The sequence below is a fragment of the Chroicocephalus ridibundus genome, chromosome 4, assembly GCF_963924245.1.
Source record: "Chroicocephalus ridibundus chromosome 4, bChrRid1.1, whole genome shotgun sequence".
Lineage (NCBI taxonomy): Eukaryota > Metazoa > Chordata > Aves > Charadriiformes > Laridae > Chroicocephalus > Chroicocephalus ridibundus.
This window is the reverse complement of record NC_086287.1, coordinates 75,678,223-75,699,492: the sequence shown is the minus strand read 5'-3', so window position 1 is coordinate 75,699,492 and position 21,270 is coordinate 75,678,223. Positions and strand designations below refer to the sequence as shown.

Genomic DNA, 21,270 nt, shown 5'->3' with positions numbered 1-21,270 from the left:
AGAGGCATCTAGTGTGCATCATCTGTTGGTGATCACCCAAGAAGACTGCAGGGATTTCTTTTAAATATATAAATAAAGTAGTCTGTCCCTCCTGCTCATTCTGGGTGTAGAAAACTTGCTGATTTCATTGTAATCGCAAGAGTAATTAAAAAATGTAGTTGCGAGGGTCAGGGGTGTAAAATGAAATATCTGCACATTGTCCTGATCTTCACAACTTCATTTAATAACAGAAAAACCATAAACAATTACTGTATTTTTAAGGAAAGTCCACAAAATAGTAAGGTAAACTTTGTATGCAGATATGCATACACAAATAAAGTAGGTGCTCATTTTCACTCATTCATTATTTTTCTCTTTAAATTCTTATTGTGTTCTTTTACTGGCTTATGCTGTTCTCCGATTTAGTGATAGAAGTGTTAGAATGTTTGTATTTAGCATAGCTTCTCTTGTTTCTTTTCTAAATGTGGACCATTTTGAGGAACACAGCACAATTTTGATATTTCAGAGTGTGTTATGGAGTAAGCATCATTTTGTCCATGCTACAAAAATCAGATTTCCATTTATTGTTATTCCACAGAGATATAAAATCTTTTAGCTTAGATATAAGATTCCCCTCTTCCTACCCCACCTCAAATGTTGCGTTCACTTTGTTCTACCAAGTCCATGTTGTCGGCCCCTGCCAACTCATGCACAGGAACAGTTATGTGTGTGGAGTAGGAATCTCTGTAACATGGAACCTGAAAGGTTGGAAGCATCCAGGTGTGAGCCAGGATCTGTTCTGCCAGCAGAAAATGTGGGAGGCTCTTAGGCAATATAGTGGAGAGTGCCAGAAACCTGGTTCTTCTCAAGCAGCATTAGTAGACTTCAAAGGATGCTTTGGAACTGAACATTGCTTCCTGGGCTGCAACAGTAAGGCGTCCAGAATGTACTGAGTGTGTTTCCCAGTTTGTCAGGAAGGGGAAAAGGAAGGATCAGCATTTTCTGCATAACCCAATGCTTAATAAAAAGTTAAATAAGTTTCAGGATGAGTGGGAAACATATTGCAGTCCTTCTGTTTTGTACGCTTGTGAGAGTCTAGAAATTTTATTTTTTTTTTTTTCCCCAAGAATGCTATTTTGGTGGCAAACACATTTTTAAAAAGTGCTGCAGGGTGTCTCTACAAACGTGTACAAGCAGAGTCGTGCAGTTAGAGCGTAAGTGTATTCTTGGCACGGGTCTTACTAGGTGTAACTTTGCTGTTCTTCCAGAGAGTGCCAGTCTAACAAGAGTGGCACGTTACTCCATGGTAGACAGTGAAGAGCTGAAATAGGTTTGCACCACTGTTCTGTGATGCGTTTTGTAGTTGTAGGATGGCATGAGGGCTTCCTAGAATAAACCTGTACAAAATCTCTCTGCTTTCTTAGGAGTGGTTTTAAGACAAATCACCAAACAGATTTTGTGGTTTTAAATGTTTCATTCATGAGTATTTGAAAGATGAATAGTTTTGTAACATCTGAGCAAAATTCAGCCATGCTTTATGTAAAGATGGCAATAAACGTTTTTGACAAAGCACAAACTGATTGCCTGGGATATTTTTAAAAAAATCATATATTGCTAACTGTCTTTTTTTATGACTTACTCTGTAGCAAGAAACTAAAATACGAGAGGATTGGTGTACTTTAGCCTACCAGTGTATTACAGTGAAATGGATTTACAAATGAATAAACAAAATATTTTTGCTTGAATTTGTTACCACATTCGAAAAGTCAAAAGTGTAGAGTGATCTGGGCTGGTTTTTGGTTTTTTTAAACAGAATCTTAATAGACTGTTTGAGAAATATGCAACAAAAATACTTGCCCTTTCTCAGAACAATTTAATCTTAAAAAAAAAAAACATCTCAAGTTTGAATTCTTGCGTTTTTGTCAGAGGCTGATATGATAACAAGTTTTGGGGGAAAGATTCAATATTTTTGTGTTGAGTTTTGAATATTGCTGATTCTTTTATGATTATCTACCATACGTTTAGATCTCTGTGAATCCTGAAGAAATCCGACTTTGTCACTAAGCAGGAAATTGTGAGCTAAGGAGTCTAATCTCAGGGTTTCCATGAAAACTTGCTCAAGTTACAGATGCTCGGTTTTTCCAATTTTCCATTTGTAGAACATGAATAAATGTACTTTAATTTTCTTTATAGTGGTGGCTGTGTTTTAATTCAGTTGGGTTGTATTTTAATTTCCCTTGTAAAGTATTTTGAGAATTGTAGGTGAGCTTTTTTTATAGAGCAGCAGCTATTTATCGGCAGGGATTTGTGTGGAATTTACTGTAAGCTAAGATAACTTTTCTTTGCCAGCTGTTACGAGCAACTTTAACAGTATAAAAATATCCACTCTGGGGAAAATTGGTTATTTTATAATTTTATCTGATCAGCCGTATTGGACTAACCAGAAGCCTGAAGGCTAAAAGTGCTGCCGGAGAAACTCCAGCTTTTCATTTTACAGAGAGCCTGTGCCCCCGACAATTTATGGATGAGGCACGGCTGTAGTCAGGCCTCTGGCTTTTAGGTGGTGAAAGATGAGTAGGAAAATTTTTTTTATCTCCAATTCTGTCTTGGGCACCCAAAGCTAATATTGTTCCATCTCAGTAAGATCTGTTAAACAAACCATCTACAAAGATCAGATTTATTTAGCCATTATTGAATTACTCCAGCTCCTGTAAAATACGAGGCTAAAGCACACTAAAAGGTGATTTTGTAAATAGAGCCCATTCCATTTCTATTGTATAAACAGAGCTTAGTGTCACAGATTCATGCATTTGTATGCTGCAGTTGTCTCACTACTGAAGTACACCAAATAAGGTCTCAAAATAGAGAGTGTTTAGCTTTCCAGGTACTGAGTGAGATCACCAAGTGGTCAGATTAATTTTTTTGGTCTAAATCTTGCCTGATAGCAAAGGTTTTCTGAAAACTTAAAGCTGTATGAAGTATTTGCTGTTATTTTCGGGCATTAGAGGATATGGTGGTGAGTCTACTTCTTGCCAGTTCCTAAGGCCTAATATGAATTGATAATCTGGAAAGATGTGATTGTGTCTCCTCTACAAGAGACAGTTTTGCTGTTCAGGATTATTTTTTTTGCATGAATTCCTGAAGAAATTACTCAATTGATGCACTTAAATTTGTTCTAAAGTAATGCCCTTGCTGATCATAACTGGCATTAATTGTGGTGTTACTTAGTTTGCATAACCGTGATATTTTTAGAGGTATTTGTGGCCATTGTCGCCTCTAAAAGACAACAGAAGCTGCGAGTCTGTCTGTTTCCACTGAAATAAAAATAATTGATGAAAGTTTCTGGAGCCCGTATTTTTAGATGAGTCTTTGCACCATAGTGCAAAGTAGAACTAAATGCCCTATTAAAAAATGCCCCAAAGGCATGTATCTGACTAGTGAGCTTATGTTTACAGGCTGGTATTGGTGCACTCATATTCAAATAACAGAATGCACAGAGTTTTGGAGGTATATTTTAGAATTTGGAGTTGGATTGGTAAAGTTCCTGGGTTTGGGTCAGGCCTGCCGGGAGGCATTAGTACGGCTGGTGTGTATCTCGGTGTAGAGGCACCAATTGCCTCTTCGTAGTTGGGATTGCAGTTTATATATGTAAAGTAAAGAATAAATCTCTTCTAGGCTTGAAAGATATGATATACCCCTTTTGCATTTATGACTCCAGATCTAAATTTTAAGCAAGTAAAATCTACTGTGTCAGGGTGAAATCAAGGTTGCTTGCAGGAATATAAAAGCTGGTTGTTTTGTGCTATAATGAATTCAGCTTCAATTTTCCATCCATTTTGAAAGAAAAAAGGGACCTGTCATATTTTTCATGTTTTTCAATTGGTTGTAATTGTTTGGATATATTTTTAATGTGTGTTTCCATACATTAACATAATCAAATTTATATTTTAATATTAAGTTTAAAACTTAATCCAATTTACTTTAGGTAGCAGAAGGTGTGTGGGTATGGTTTTTGGCCTAGGAATATGATCTGGGATTACCAAATTGAGATGATTTGCTTTTGGAGACAAGAATCTGTTGCCATGCCACACTTAAGTGTAAACCACAGAGCAAGTTTTACAGTCCGATCATAAGCAAATTTTCATCTCTGTGCTGGATGTCCCATTTGGGGTGAGGAGGTATAATAGCATACCATGCTGGTGCGAAGCTTAGTTTCTCTGCTGAGGTGACTAAGCAGGAGGCCAGCTACAGCCGATCTCTTGTCAAATGAAGAGGATTGCCACTTCCCATTCATTGTGGGCAGCGTGTCATATAGGTGCCAAGAGCTACCTTTGTCACTGCCTATCCAAGTCCATTAGGGTAGGCTCCGTTAGAGAAGGGCTGATTTGCTCTGCGTAGTCAATAGACTTCATAGCCCTGTCTGAGGTCCCTTAAGCTACCAATGCTGCGGTTAATAACAGCACTGTATCTACTTAAATGTTCAGCTTTTACAGAAATTACAGAGGGGCATCATTGAGGTTCCAAAGACTCCTTTTGAAAATTTAGCCCAATTGCTCAATACCTCTATTTTGAACGGAGATTGCATCATCATAACTCTACCCCTTATTAAATATGCCAGAGGCTTCAGCAGGCTCTGTGAACTTGTGGGGGTGGTTTTTTTTTTTTTGTTTTTCTGCAGACACATACTTAACTGCTGGTTATTCAATGGTATTCAATAAGACTTGTAAGTTCGCACTTCTTAATATTTTATTTTTTACAGGTTGGTTCAATTAAGCTAGACATCTCGTTTATAGTGACTTCTTGCCTGGTTGCAGCCTGTGGGCATAAAAGAGACAAGCTGCAGAGCAGCCAGGCAATGTTTTGTGACCTTCTTTAGAAAGGAGGAATAAAGTTTAGGGGAGAAACTGGTAAATGAATATCACAATGGCAAGTCTGCAGAAACACTTTCCTCCTTCCCTTCTCCTTCTGACAAATCCTTAGTTTGAATGGGTACTGCTTTTTTCGTCAGTATCAGTAATACACCTAACTCAGCTTCTCATGTCATGGTGGATCCACATTTTTACTAAGCTTTTTGTAAGCTGTAAATTGCTATTGACTTTAATGGAAGTTAAGGTGAGCCATTTTAAGTGTTGCTTAAATTCCCTTACCTGACATCTCGAACTGCTTCATGGAACGAGTCCTGTGCAGAATGACAGGATTTCAGTTAAAACATCAGGCTGTGAAGTGATCAAGAAAGCACCTCCATTACAGCCACTGACACCTTGAGATGGCTGCATCTCTGTAATTACAGTCATGTAATCAAGCATGCAAAACAGTTTATGTGTATTTTGCCTTTTGGAGTAGGTTTTGTTTCCAGAAGGGTAGTTAGAAGTTGAACTAGACTCTAATTAAAAGCATGTATAAGAATAATCAGGGGAAAGAGACTGAAGAAAGAAAGGATTTCTGTAGTATGCGTGGGAGCATAACCAGATGACACTATGGAGGAAAGCAAAGATTAAGTTGTGGTGTGTCTAATAACCAAGCAGGAGAGCCTGAGTGAGAATTCTCTCAGGTCTCACAGATCTTCATTTTACCCATTCTCAGTTTCAAACACTGATTTTTGCTGGTTTGCGTGGTGTAGTGGTAGCTTTGTTATAAGCTGCATTTCTCTGCTTCAAATTACAATGACAATAATGAAATAAAGCTAACAAAAAGTCAACACAATCTAAATATGCTGTTTTTCTAGAATGCAGTTTTGGATACATATTGCTATGACTTTCACTAAAGACCAAGCAACTGTCAGGATTCAAGAAAAACTAGTTTTAATGAATGTGTGTGAATTCGTATGTGAAGTTACCCATAGAGTAACTTTCTAGATCAGTTAGTCACTTCAGCAGTTTTATTCTGTTTTTAAAAAAACCTGTTCTTGCAGTGGTTTACATATATTTTAAAAATACAGTTGAAATGTTAATAGCAAATTTAGCTGAATTTGAAAGTGTATTTTAGTTATCTAAGAAAAAGGAAGTTAAAACTTTTCTGACCATTTCTAGACTGTCCATGTAACCTTATTATTGCACCATTTGTTGGTTTTCTTCTGTTTCTCTATCATTTGTTGACTTGTATTGTCTTTTATTTAGTTTGCAAGCTATATTGGAGCTAGGAACATCTCTTTTGATCTATGATATCTCTAGCATACTTCTGGGCATAATTATAATCATAAAAATCTTTGAAACGTTTCCACCTGATGTCTTGTTATCACTAAAGTTGAGATGTTCTATACTGGCACCATAAAAAAAAATTAAATAAAGTCTTTTTTTAGCCTTCAAACACTTAGAAAATAATAAAAACAACTAAACAAGACTTCAGTTTACGTCTTTGTAGCGTACAAAAATACCTGGTTTATTGCAGTATCCTAAATTCTCCCTTAACCTCTCAAACCCCTATGAATAAAGCACTGTATTACCAAGTAATACCCTTCATCACAAGGAATTAGGCACTTTAGCTTTAGGCAGCATTTAAACCGTTGCATTAGGAGAGATGTTGCGTCATGTTTTCCAAGTTGCAGCTGACTCACGTGGTGCCTTCCCTCACCCTTTAAGATCTTGCACAGGTGAAAGGTGTCTCTCATGACTCTCTCCATTCTCTCTTTTTGGGTGGCTTTGAGACACTATCATGCATCTGGTTTTGTAGTGAACAGACAAGAGTAGGAAACTTAGTTTCCTATGCATGCCAGTGAGTCTGTAACAGAGCTTTGCCTAATTGTGTGATTTCCTTCATCTAGAGGATTAATAACTTTGGCTAATTGTGTGATTTCCTTCATCTAGAGGATTAATAAATTACGATAATTTATTTGCAAGAAAAGTATTTTTAATTAGGACCTTGGTGTGCCAATGTTTTCTGTCTGCAATATGCAAAAATTTAAAGGAGACCTCCAGCTCGTGATTCCCTCCTCCCTTTTCTGCAGTCTTGAGACTTGCTGTGGTACCAGAGTTTTGGTACTTCTGTATCATTAGTTGTGATAATTCTATTAGAATTCATAGAATAAAATGGATGGAATGCATCTCAGATCCCTGTTGCCTCCCCACTTCAGGTGGCTAGCAAGGAGGGATGCAGCTGGCACCTGGTCAAAAACTGTGTAACAAATCCCTGATTTTCAAAGGTACTGTCCCTCTTTAAGGCAGAGGAAGTGTAGGAGTCACCAATGTGGCCTTGAACCATCATTCAGTCCTTAGTGTTTACAAAGAATTACATTCTTGCTAAATGTTGTTAAAACAGACTTCAGTCTGAACCAATTTGCTTTATGACACTTGCTATGTAATCTTATCTTGTGAAAGGATTTCTGATTGCATTCATTTCTCTTCCTTTTGTACTAATACATGTGATGGTATGTTGTATCTACAGTAAGCATGAATTCCTTAGATTTAGTATGTCCCCATAATCTGGATAATTGCTTTTGTGAAGCCATTTTAGCGTTTTTTGTCCAGCATTTTATGGTTTGCTGGACAGCTGTTTAGAGTGTAGATTATTGACGCTGCAGTCCATAACAGAACTGGTAGGAGTTATGTTGGATTGATTTTTTTACTTCATCACGTCATCGAGCAGGCGTTGACTACTCTGTTCACAAAACTGTCACTTGAAGTCATGTTTCATATGCTTAAGAAAATACTTATCTATAGAAGACCTACTTAGACAAATTATTACGGATCCATTGTGGTTCTGTGTTTTTTCTGGTGTGTTACTTTAAAATAGTCAAAGTCAAATTGACCTTATAGTCTGCAGCACAACTGCAGCTTTCACCAGAAAGGTCATTAGCCTGAAAGTTGGAATATAAGGTTTGCAGTCTGTCCTCACTTCACATACCCCAAACAACAGTGTTCTGTTTACCCTTGGCACTGTTGTAAACAAGAACCTTTCTGGTCCACTGAGTGATTATGTAAAGAGACAGGGCTTTTATAAAGCGTTTTAAACATCCAATAGAACAGAATAACTTCTTTACAGTTTTTTCTTATCTAATGGTAATTATATAATTGGACAGGTTTTAAGTTATTTTTTTTTAATCTGATATGTAGATGCCAGAGTCTCTTTTGAACATTCTTACTAAAGAGTCCTAAAAATCACTCAGGAAAACAAATCTGCTAGGCTTCCCCCTATTATCAACATCCCCAAATGCCTTTGGCAATGAGTAAATGCCAAGCATTTGTTATTTGGCACTTGACTAGTCACTCATTTATTTAAACTCAAACATGTTGCATAAGATTGTGAAAGTTATGCTAAGCTAATAATTAAAAACAACAAAAAAAAACCCTCTTTTGATCCAGCCTTTCAAATTTCCATCTAAATAGTACGATCAGGGCAAAAATACACAGGACCGTGTCTCCCATGAAATGTAATTGACTGCCTGGTGTTGGCCAAACATGCAGTTGGCTGGGAGCACTTGCAGGGGTGTAACCCTTATACGTGGAAGGCCAGGTGTGTGTTGCTACAGTACAACAGCTCCTTTTCTTCTGTCCTTCCCCCCACTTTATATTTTTAGTCAGGTTTTGATAATCTTTTCCTGATATCAGTGCATGCATATTTATTAACCGTCGTTTGCTGCCTTGCAGATTCTACATCTCTGGCATACAGCTTTCCTTGTGTGCCCAGGACACAGTAGTTAAAAGCAGTTTTCTGTTGTGGTACTACCGTCCTTTTTAATGCACGCGCTTACTGACTCTTCCTGCTCTATACTATTTGGGTACCAACTACTTGGCTTCGCTTTTGAAGGTCTTTATAATCTTGTCCCCACTCAACCTGATTTTTCTCATTCCATTTTAGAATTTGATTCCTATCTCCGGTCAGTTTCTGTTAGGAGCCGCTGTCACCATCTTACTAGATTTTTCAGACTAACACTTACTTGCTTGGCCCAGGGTTGCCTTTCACTTCTGTGAAGAAATAATCTGCAAAACTATCTCATCTTCATCTGTTTCTCCATTAAACTTCTTTGCCATGGTGCCTACCAAAAATGCGTGGCTATAAATCTGACATTCTGTGAGTACTCTTAGTCCTGCTGATCGGGAATCTGAGGGAAGAATTTTCATATCATTAATAATCAAAAAATATGTGTGGTAAAAAGAGAGCTAGTTAAGCCGTGTATTTTAATGCCCTACTTGTCACTTCTGACCTGTACAGTATACTCTGTGTTGGCAGGCTGGTATTACATGTGTACCACAATTAAAAATATGCTGACAGTAGGAACATAAATTAGTTGCAAGGGCCTGGTTTGAAGAAATGGAAATCTAAAAGGTGAGAGAAAATTGGAGAATTTAATTTTTATTCTGTTTCTAAGGCAGCATTGCTTTGTAAAACTGTATTTCTCTCTTCTGTGTCCCATATCGTTGTTTTGTTTGCTATTAAATAAAAATGCCTTACTGTCTCTGGGTGCCCTGTAGAATGTTTAAAATACACATCAAACTACCATTTCTTTAATTTTGGCTCCCTGGGAGCCCCAGATTTTAATTGAACTTATGCCAGTAAATATACGTATGTAATTTTCATTTCTCTAAGATGTCAAAAATAAAGATGGGGTTTGAAGCACAGTCCAGTGCAAATCCTCTCTTTTGCTTACTTGGTGAATGGTTTTTATTCAGTGCTGCTTAATATTATTTACATTCTCGTTTTGAAACTTGAAACATTGTAAATGGGAATTGTGCTTTCATCAGCCATCTAGCTTTGCTCCTCTTACTGCATAATGTCACGGTTTCAGTTTATGGAGACTGACATTGCATTCATTGGTGATAACCATTCTCAAGGTTGATAAAGTTTGATAAATGCGAGTGCTTCTTTTTTAAAAACAATTTGTGTTTCATATTAGCAAAACCTGTGTTAAAACATCAACTTACTACAAGTTGTTAAGATGACTTAAATTATTTTTTAAAAAAAGTATGTAAGCTCTATGTATACTGGAAAACTTTTTTTATAAGATCAGCCCTCTAACAATTTGATGTCTTGGGTTAATCATGACGTTTTCTAAATACCTCAGGTCAGAGTTTCCCAACTGGTAGCAAAACCTTTTGAAAGACGTCATCTGTCTTCAGTGGAAAGACACGAAACCGTTTTTCTTGTTTGATATATTCAATTAGTATTGTTTCTTTCAAAGCTGAAAATTGGAATTTAAAAACAATGATGTTAATTATCATTATATTTTGCTTATGTATTCACTAGATACAAGAAACCTTTAATAGGAAATCATAGTTTTCTGGGCTTTAGCAGAGGTTTATCAGAGGTTTTCTGGGCTTTAGCTGAATGAAACTGAACTACAGCTTGAAATAAATAATGAGTATTAAATACCTAAATATTAAAGCAAAGTACTTTGACTTAATAGTTTTAATAAACTGAATATTAAAAATTTGAAACCATACGCAACCATACAAAGAGTATTTTAATTTATTTAAATAAACTCGTTTTAAAGGGCAGCAAAGCAGATAACATTTTATAGCAAACAGATGTTTTCTGCTCTTAAATACAATGTGCCTTTGCCAGTGCCATCACATCTCTTTTTTTTTTTTTTTTTTTTTTTAAGGACTTTGGCAATTGAAGGAAATACAACTTCAGTGATAAAATACTAGATGTAATAGTCTTTCAGAGCAGCCTAAAGATAACTGCTAAACTCCACTTGCAAGGTTCTGAGAACAGCTAATATAAATATTAGTGTGAATGGATTATAAAAGAAAAGAAATTCCAAACTATATTTCTCGATGTAAGGCCTAAAATTTCATGATAATAGTAGTCATATGCATTAAATAGTCAATGTACCGATTTCATTTGCAGAAATACAGTCCCTTGTTGTTGGAGTTGCCCTAGATCCATAGCCTTTAACAGACTATCAAAAATGGTAAACTAAACAAAAAAGGGAAATAACTCAGACTATAAGGCAAAATTGGTATGAGAAAATATGCTTTAAACTTTTAATAACTGTTACGTATGTTTTGTGGCTTCTGTTTTTACAGATTTCCTTTTTGCCTCCAGAGTGTTTCGTTATGGCAGCCTCCAGTGAACAATGACATCCTTTGACAAATACAAATGCCAAAAAGCCAGACGAAAACAGTGGCCTTGTTTCACTTTTACTCCAAGACAGTGAAATGGTGCTCTTAAAGTTTTGTTATTGACTCTCACTGGAAAAAAACCAAACTCCTGACTGGACCTTTTTTCCCCTGCCCTGTCCCAGTGTTCTTACAGATGCTTGACTTAGTGACATCATGTAGTAGGCCCTGAAGTGCTGTCATAATTAAGTTGCAATGGTTTTATACACTTCCCCATTTCCCAACAGCTTTCTATCAGTTCTGCATTCTTTTTCCTGGGGCCTGATTTTCCCATGTTATTGGTTAGCAGATAGGCTTGTGGCCTCTTTTGTTCCAACCACCTATGAAAAACGTCAAAGAGCAGATGATCCGTGCTATTTTCATGCACTCTGCATCATTATTACCACTCCCATCTACTTGGCACTGTTGGTGGCCTCGCTTCCTTTTGCTCTGATTGGCTTCTTGTTATGGTCTCCGCTCCAGTCAGCCAGACGGCCGTATATCTACTCCAGACTAGAAGACAAGAACCACGTGAATGGAGCCACATTGCTTACTGAATGGAAGGCTGCAGGGAATGGGAAAAGCTTCTGCTTTGGCAGTGCCAATGTTTGCCTCCTGCCAGATTCTCTGGCAAGATTTAATAATGTTTTCAACACACAGGCCAGGGCTAAAGAGATTGGCCGGAGGATCCGAAATGGGGCAAGCAGACCACAGATCAAAATATACATAGATTCTCCTACCAACACATCCATCAGTGCAGCGAGTTTTAGCAGCTTGGTCTCCCCCCAGGGTGGAGATAACACTAATCGTACTGTTAATGCTGGCATCAAAAGGACAACATCAATGGAGTATAAAGGAGACAATTCTGGCTCAAACAACAGTGAGGATAGTAGAGAAGATAAAGTTGGAGCTGGAGAGTCAAATGAGGGAGAAGAAAACAGTTGCATTGTCCGCATAAATGGAGAGGATAATGGCCACATGTCAGACACAGAACCAGATACCGTCAATGGCCAGGCTCATGCCAGTGGCCCAGCAGAGCCCTCACTGGAAGGTGATGTGGAGATCTCAAAAACACCTAACCACAAACAGAAAGAAGGCGATTCTGGGAGTTTAGACAGCTACTCTGCTTCACGAGAGTCCTTAGTTAAAGTTCGTGTTGGAGATGGTACAGTGGACCAAAGCACTGTCAACAACAAGCTCCTCTACAAAGCTTCAATCATGAAGAAGACTTCAGTGCGGAAAAAGAAACATACAGATGAGACCTTTGATCATGAGATCTCTGCTTTCTTCCCTGCCAACTTAGACTTTCTGTGTTTGCAGGAAGTGTTTGACAAAAGAGCTGCAGAGAAATTGAAAGAGCAGCTTCATCACTATTTTGAATATATTGTCTATGATGTTGGGGTCTACAGTTGCCATGGCTGCTGTAGCTTTAAGTTTGTGAACAGTGGTCTACTTTTTGCCAGCCGCTATCCTGTTATGGATGCTGCCTATCACTGTTACCCCAACGGAAGAGGAACGGACTCCTTGGCTTCCAAGGGAGCCTTGTTTCTCAAGGTAAGAGCCTTTTCAAAGCCATAAATACTGACTCTACGGATGTGATAAGTTACTAAGTTACATTATTTTCTCTCTGTCACTTCTGTTAGCATTCAAAGAGGCACTATTCAGATCTAGATTACCTGATGTAACCTATATATAGGTTTTGTGGCCTAGATACTGTGTTAAAGTGATGGATGTGCATGAAATAATGAGGGGCTTTTGGGAGTAGAACTTGAGTATAATTTCAAGTGTCAAAAATTGAAGTAGTTTTCATGTAATTTTAGTTTCTTTTTTACAGAAATGTCTTTAGTAAAATGCACAAATTCTAAGCTTCATAACATGAGTATAGTACAATGGACATTACTATTGGAAACCAGCTTATGCATGTTGTGTGTTTATGTGGGAATCAAAAGTCTAAATGCCAGTAGCGTAAAACTGAAATAATTGCAATGAAACGTATGGCTGTCTCTTGGTTGCAAAAGAATTGTTAAGGAGAGACATGAAGAAGAGTAAACAGAAAAAATATGCCTGGGACACTGGGGAGCCAGAGAGGTTTTTCACTTTATTAACACAGTTTACTTAAATTAACTAATGGTCGTGAGAACAGGAAGCCTGGGGTTATGCTTCTGTAAATCATGAAAAGCAGAAATAAAAGTCTGCATGTAATGATTTGCTTTTCCAAGACTAGTGGCTGTTCATGAGTAATTCTTGGATGAATCTGGCTGTGCTCTTCATAAACTGGAAAGTGAGCTCTTCTAATTTGTGATTAATTGAGAACCAAAACTTTGTGGAGAGATCCAAATCTGTAGACCCAAACCCAGACAGATCTGAAGATCTCCTAGGATACTGGATTTCAGACTTCGTGATTTAGTCACAGTTTGGAATGTGTTTCACTGACTAAAAACTGATTTTTTTCCTAATGCTAGCAAAATATATTAGGTGCTCAAATTATATGTACTTTCTAGTGCATATGCTCACAACAAAAAAATTAATTTTTCAAAAAAAATAATTTGCTCTCAACAAAAGCCATTAATAGCCATTAAAAATATGGATTGTTAATAAGGATCAGTGGGGTTTTTTGTACCCACTGTTTGTAACTTGTAAATGAAGCAAAAACTTTTGGTATTGTGTCTTGTGTAGACTCCCCAAATATTAGAATTTGCAGCCTGATAGTACTCCAGTATTTCATAGACATTTGACATAGACAAAAGCCTATCTATATCTGAATGCAGGTTTCCAAAAATTGGGTCTAAGCTTTCTATACTGTAGTCTTTTATGTGTTTATAAACAGCTAAAGTTTATTTTTTTCATCATGAAGTGCTGCATGCAAAAAAGGAACATACACGTGCAGCGTAAATACTACCAGGGTCATAAAGGCTACACTTCAACATATGCATATATTAGGGATTAACAGATTAAAACCAATCTGCTTTCAGCTGCTCATTGCTGAGTCAAAGCAGGCCGCAATGTCTCCGTTTCTCTTGCAGAAAATTAAGCCTGTTTTCAAAATTCCACTGGGATGATGAACTTAATTATGGATTCAAGTTGTTAAGTAATGTTACAGTTGAGCAGGGAATAGGGACCCATTATTATGAAGATTCAAAGATGACTACATTCTTTCAAATATGACAGAATTCTGGGCCAGCTAAAAGACCATTTTTCCTTATGTCTGTGTCATTCTGACATGCTGTACTTTATGCCTAAAATATTTTTCATTCTGAGTTAAGTCTATCCTGATACAAAATGATTTCCTGTCCTAATTGTACATTAAGTGATCATTGGTCATTTCTTTCTTTGACAAAAAAAAAGTAGGAATGAACTATTTAATTTAGCTTTGAAATAAAGTAGGTTTGAAGGTTGTTTTCCTTGATGTAGTGTTTAATCAGCAACTGAGTGTGTGTGGACTCTGGAGACAAAAGCTACAGTAAGTAAAAGCCTGGCTTGTTTTTGACGTCAGTGAGAAGCAGTCCATTAACTTCAGAAGTCCTGAGGTCTTACGCTTTGCTACCTTGCCGCTATCCCAGTGAATTGTAACTGTGGTTGGAAGGCGTCATTCTAGCCAGTGCTCTGCCATTCAAAATGGACAGCTTATAGATACTTCTTTTACTGGCTTTTACAATATTTTTTATGTATCCAGTCCTACATTAGCGTTTATCTCAGTGTGGTTTCAAAGACAGTAAGGGAGCGGTGCAGAACAAGAGTCTCCTAATTGCTTTCCATTCAGTAGTGGCATGCAGTTAAGTCTCTCTGCCCTGTGCAAAGTCTGTGTTTTTCAGTTCTTCATTGAAAAATGAGGACATTCAGAAATGTTCCCATTTCTGAAGTAGGAAAGACATCAATTTAGTTTTGGTTTGCAAGTATACTTACAAAGACTGTTCCCCTTGCATAGCTTCCAGCTCTGAATAAAGGAGCAATTGCTTTGTATGTTGTTTGAAGAAAAAAAAAAAAAAGCTGTGAAAAGTGAGTGAGGGGAGATTTGTGTATTTTGAAAATATGGATAAAATCACTTAATGTTTCCACTCATTAGGAGGATGAAGCCTTTATTCAAATCTTTCTGAACCTCATGGAAGACCCAACATCCAAATTCTAAAGAACGTTCAGAGAAGGAAACTGGTTCTCATTTAATAAGTATGGTTGGTCTCCTTACTACAAATACAGATGTTAGGAAGATAAATTAAAAGTCTCAGAACTAAACATTTAATGAAGGTTGAATTATTTTGAACAAAAAGGCAAAACTGTCTTGGGGGCACTGTGTTACTAAACAGATCCCTGCTGCCAAGGTCCAAGTGTTTCACATGTTTTTTCCTTTTGGAATAGGTTCTGTTTCCAGTGAAGAGGAAATGATTTTCCATTGCCCACCTCTTCCCTGCCCTGCCTTCACCATCTACATTGTAAAGTTCAGGTGGAGATTTGGAAGGATTTGAGAGATTTGCTTAGTCATACAGAATTATTTTACTTGAGAGACTTATACAGCTCAAGGGTTATTATTAGTAGCTATAATAACGATCAGTTCTTATGTACTGCTTTTCATTCATATGTCTCAGCGCATAATAAAGAAAGGTCAATATCTGCTTAATAGAAGGAGAAACTAAAGCACAGGAAGTTAAAGTGATTTGATTGTGGCTTACCACCAGGGGTGTCACAACCAAGGAAGGAAGCTGGAAGTAAATCACAGAGGCTTTTAACGCTCTTTCATACTACTGACTTCATGCTGCCTAACAGCTATCTGGAGAACTGCGCAAAGGAATTTTGCTAGGAAATTTGTCAGTTCTCTTCCTAAAGATGTCTGCCACGCGGGGTGCTGCTGCTGGCCTTTTCCTGACAGATTACAGACTGGTTTTTCCATCGGTATAGGCCGATGCTTTCCAGGTCAGCCTCCATGAAGGCATGAGGGAGACATAGTTGCGAGGGGCTACTGTGTAAAGCCCATTTTCTTCATAACTGGAGGACTAATTTATGTTCAGCACTTTGATCTTCTGCCTCCAATCTGGGGTTCTCTTTGGGATGTAAGAGGGACAGAGTCACAAAAAAAATATGTAAGAAGGGGGGAAATGTCACTTACATCTAAGTGACAGTTTCATGTCTGAAGTGTTAAACCACTGTTCCTAGTTGCCGCTAAAGACTCAGAGAAGTAGTTAGCAAATATATAAATCAGCCAATTCATTTTTATACTTTGACAGTCTGGGCCCTTGGGAGACTCTGCCGTAACTCTCTGTTCTAGCATTGCATTTCACATTAATTTAAAATGCCTGAGAAAAGAACCCTTTAGTCTGCTTTGTAGGTTTTATAACTCCACTTGTCTCTTGCTGCTGCTCTGCTACAGACAGAGGAGGGAAATGGGACTGACCCAGATGCTACCCTGTGCTGGTGATTCTAACTAAAAAGCGAGCTTGTGTGTATCTGTATATACCGCGATGCACATTGCAGTGTTCTCAGTTACTCTGCAGCTGTTGGTTTGACATGTACATAGGTTTAATTCACAGTGGTTTTGATGAATTTAAAGGGAGTTCTAAAATACACGTCCCTTTCAGAAACTGGATGATGATTTGCAGTCAAACCATGTTTAAGAGGTATCAATGAGTGCTGAGCAGAAATTGCGTAATGCATCACCTGTTTGTAATTTACCAGAAGGTTTCCAAATGTCAACATCCATCTTTAGATAGAGGGATTAGTATGTAGCCTTAGTTAGACTGTCTTCCAGGGTTGCTGTGTAAGTTTTGGACATTAGTGTAATAAAACCAGAAAACAACCTTAACTTGACCTGATGAATTACTGAATTGGAGAGCTTATACAAATTTTTCCAGTTCTATCAATCCAATAAAAATTGTCACTTCTGCTGACAAGTTTTGCCTCTTTCTTATCCGTAAGTTGTAATAGCTGTAACTGTAAATCTAAGCCATACTTGGGGTAGGGAGGTGAGTGAAAGAGGTGTTATTCTCAAAATGGCTATTTACTGAGGAAGTTTTGGAGTGGTTTGCCTCCCACCGAAACTGGGATATGTGGAAGTATACTGTATAGAAGGCTGTTCTTCCTTTCGTTCTTAGTAGAAGATTATTATGGGTTTTGGCATCTGCCAAGAGAGAGATTTTAGCAAAAATAAGAAAGCTTGCTTAAAACACAGTATGTGAACACACAGCAAAAGCAAAACCGCAGTCTGGTGGGTAGTTTGAACAGCTAATAGTATTCTAACAAAAGCAAAAGGAAAAAATACGTCTTGTGGTTTTTGCTAAATTTCTGAAAGAACATGTGTTTAATTAATATTAATTCCTAAGCTTATTAACAGATTTACTTTTCAAATTCTCTGAAAATTAATGCTGTTCTCAGGAAGTACAGTAATTGTGCGGATAACATGTTATTATTCATTGCTTAAAGGAAACCTAGCAACCTTTGCTTATGTGCAAAGCTAACTTGTTTTCAGAAGAGCTGATATGGTGGTAACAGATGGTAGAAGGAGTGGTAGCTCTGACTGCACAACTGCTCTGAAGCCCGTTTTTTACTCTTTGCTACTCTGGAGGTGCCTGCTTTGTCTGATAAAATGAGGGTTCCCTGAATTAACCTCTGTGATTCTCCTTTTTGATACTGCTGATGTAGATACATGTTGCTTGGGTAACTTAAGCTCTCCTTACTGTCCCATGCCAACTTGTGTGTGTCATGGCTGAGAGCGAAGGGGCAACTTCTGCTACACAGCTGCACAACATATTGAGGGGAGGCTTTTTTACCTAGGAATAACACAGAAAATGGGAATGGCTGTTTTCTGACTCCAGTAAAAGATCATATCAAGATTTCAGTGGTTAGATTTTCTTGTCCGTGATCAGTAGTCCAGTATCTACAGTTATCCCGTGATGTATAAAAGAAATGTCTAGTGCTGTTCATGAATTTGTTTAGAGAACTCTAAAGCTGTGCCATTTAAGTCAGGAGGGTAACCTAAACATTTTCCACGTGTTCAGTTACTGCTATAAAATGTTAATGCAGGAATTGGATAGAGTCCAATAAACTGCTTGAGACTTTTTTAAAAAAGAAAAAAAAACAACACCCTACCATGGCGCTGTACCATGTTCCTTCACTTTGATGTAATTAACGTTATTAATCACAGTCTTTTTCTCGATCATTAATGGGGACAAATTACAACTGTTGTGCACAGTGAAATACAGGTTTGAGAGAATGTGAGTTGTGGGCTTTATCCTCTTCAGAAGTGGAAGAGCCCTTCCTTCATGGCACCAATTTACAGCCACTTTCCCTCACATATAAGCTTAATGAAGCTTTGCCAAATAACTAATTGTCTGAGTTCATGGAACAGTAATTGTTGTCATGTGGTAGGTGGGGAAAAATAGGATTCTGAAATAATCAAGTACAAATGTAGCTAGAAAGAATTGCAGAGCACCAAACAGAATTTTAAGCTGACCGTTGTAACATTTGTAACTTCTTTATTTAAGATGCTTTAATAACATATTTATTATAATAAATTCGTAACTTAGTTAATGCATCTTCTTCAGAAGCTGGTACATATCCCTGAAGGCAAAAGGCAGAGCTGTCAGTGTACTAAAAATAAGATAGATCTTTTTACACTATGTCTAAACTAACCAAAAAACTACTACAAAGAACACAAAGTACAGGAATAAAATACATCTTACCGCTAATCTACGTCATCTCTGTGGGACAGGAATGTTTGAATTGTGAATGTGAGTAGTTGCAAGTTTTCCTTGGCATCTTAACAGTAGCAGGAATGAAGACTGTGCACACAGTTTGTCTGGCTATTCCAGTTAGTTTCTTGGTGCCGACCCTCCTGTTTGTCCTGGGGAACCGCTGTAATGAAAAAAAATGTCCACAAGGGGTTGATACAATTTGGGAGATTATGGAATAGTTGTACTGGAAAGAAAGAGAAACTGTATTTTCCATTTCTTTCATTTGTCTTCCTCACTCTATTTTTGCTCATTATAGGTCCATAGGATGTCTGTAACGACAGTCCCACAGTAGCTGAAATAGGGAGGTACAAAGAGTGTACTTTTACCAGCGTGCCTCAGAGCATCAAACCAGGGAAGTCTGAGCCACGAGTGTGTGTGGAGATAGTGCTACTGATGCATAAACAGTTGTTTTATCTGCAGTAATTCACTTGAATCTCATGCTCCTGGATTTTTAATGGAGCTTCCCTTGAACTTAAACAATATTGACTACATATGGTAAGAGGAATATTTCTGTGGGAGTAAGTCACTGTCACATCTCCTGTAAAGTCTGTTTCTGTGCCCTGTTCTTATTCTCTGTCTGGGGTGTTTTATTTCCAAGATAAACAGTAACTCAAGGCCCCTGCTTGGATGACGATCTTTACAAATGCAGTGTTCATGCTTTTGTTTCTAAAGAGAGAGGGTTTTTTTTCCACAGAGCATGCAGGTGTGCTTTTCAGCCTGGCTAGTTTTTATTAATAGGATCATCATTAATTTGGTTCTTGTCATGACTGTAAATTCGTTTGCTGTAGAGGTCTATTACTTTGGAGACATACCCTCTTCAAAAGAATAATGCAGGAATCAGTACTACAGTTTACATCTATTCCAACAGCAAAATCTCCACCTTCATGGTCAACTAATGAAATGAATGGTTTTGCTCATTACAGTCCAAGATGCAATTAAACTATAACGGCTGAAGCTAGAGCTAATCTGTGTAGCATCCCATTTCCCTGAAGGAGTCTTAATGCTGCAGTCAGATTATTTACCTTTCCCAGCTTTGGCCTTATTGGCCGTGTGTAGATTGTAGGCTGATAAACTCCGTGGAACTCTTTTTTCCAGGAGTACAAGAAAATTTTAGCTCTCTTCTGGTTTGTGCGTCTGGATTTGCTTCCCATGAAGGGAATGTATGTATGACTATAAACCCTTCACATTGGAGGGTACACTTTTAAGAACCTGTCTACTTTATTTAGGATTTTTTTGAATGGCGCCTCCTGGCAATGGGAAGCTTCTAGACAATGTCACTGAAGGTTAAGTTCCCCTCTCAACAAACCTTTTGTTTTTGTCTACACATTACTGGTCAGTTCTTGAGAACCTAGTTTGATTCTTTTAATCGAGAGAGATTTCTCATGTGTGGCATGGCCCAAATTTTTAAGCATTAAAGAATATTTCCTTCCAAGTAGCCGATGATTTATTAACACAGTGATGACATGTTTCAAGCTGGTTTTTAAGCTGGTATTGAAATCTCCCTGGTATTTAGGTAGCATTTCCCTGTTTTTTGTTTAAGTATCTGTTGATGCTTTTCTTGACATCCAGATGTAATAGAACTGTTTTGCACTGCTGGGACAGCTGTGTGTAAATATAAACTGTTAAAGACAAGATATTTGTCATGTTTGCAGCTTTGTATACTTCTTATACTGGAGTATGGTAAACATGAGATGTACAAGATTTTCTAGTTACGTCAGAAAATGCCCATGATTGATAGCAAATAATGTGATTGAATTTACAGTTATTTCCTTCACTCTAGCTCTAAAATTTCAACTATTGCTATTCATTATGTTGGGTTTTTTTCTTGTCAACGAGAATCTTTCTGCCATAGCCTTGTTGGCTTGATTTCTTTCATGAGCATTGTAACTTACCTGACACCAGTCTAATTGGAGGACATACAATCCTCAGTCCATATAGGACAAGCTTTTGATACACAATTATGGGAATATACAGAGTTTTGCCACAGTACAGCAAAATATCAGCATGGTCTCTCCAGTAGATTGCACTAATGTGCTATGGCATAGAGATGAAATATTTTAATAAAAAGAAGTACTTGATGTCAAGTACTTTTTTGTGTATTTGATAGAGGCAGCACTCTGACTGCAAATAAAAATTCAGAGCTGTCAGTTTTACACTTACGTATTTAATTTACAGGCAGGGGACAAATGTAAATATGTAGCAGTAGAAATTGGCATTTTGAATTCCAAACACAACCTTAGTACGCTTTCTCCTTTATGGAAAAAAGTCGCTTTCTCATCTGTAATGAGCTTTTTATGCGCCCCCCAACAGCTAAGAAAATGCAATGTTCAGTGGTGTAACAGGGTGAGAATCCACTCCTAGCTTCCAAAGGTTTGACTAGTTTGATTACTTAACCTTTGCAGATGTACTGAGAATTGGAATATATTTTGCCTACTTCAGCATAATATTGAAAAATATTAATTTGTTTCTGTTACATCATTGGGACACTTTATTAAACCACAAATACGTTTTCTCAGTTTTAATTTTTCCTCTGTGTA

The 21,270-nt window shown here is 37.5% G+C and overlaps 1 protein-coding gene across 3 annotated transcripts in view; it reads left to right on the top strand.

Moving 5' to 3' along the window:
- Window positions 1-21,270, top strand: part of SMPD3 (sphingomyelin phosphodiesterase 3) — a 119,347-nt gene that overhangs the window by 72,233 nt on the left and 25,844 nt on the right. For all 3 annotated transcript variants that reach the window (XR_010070960.1, XM_063334267.1, XM_063334268.1), the window contains exon 2: window positions 10,944-12,569. Coding sequence is in view for 2 of the 3 variants with exons in the window: in XM_063334267.1 (XP_063190337.1) it covers window positions 11,232-12,569 (1,338 nt within the window). In the remaining variant the exon portion in view is untranslated. The remainder of the gene's footprint in view (window positions 1-10,943; window positions 12,570-21,270) is intronic.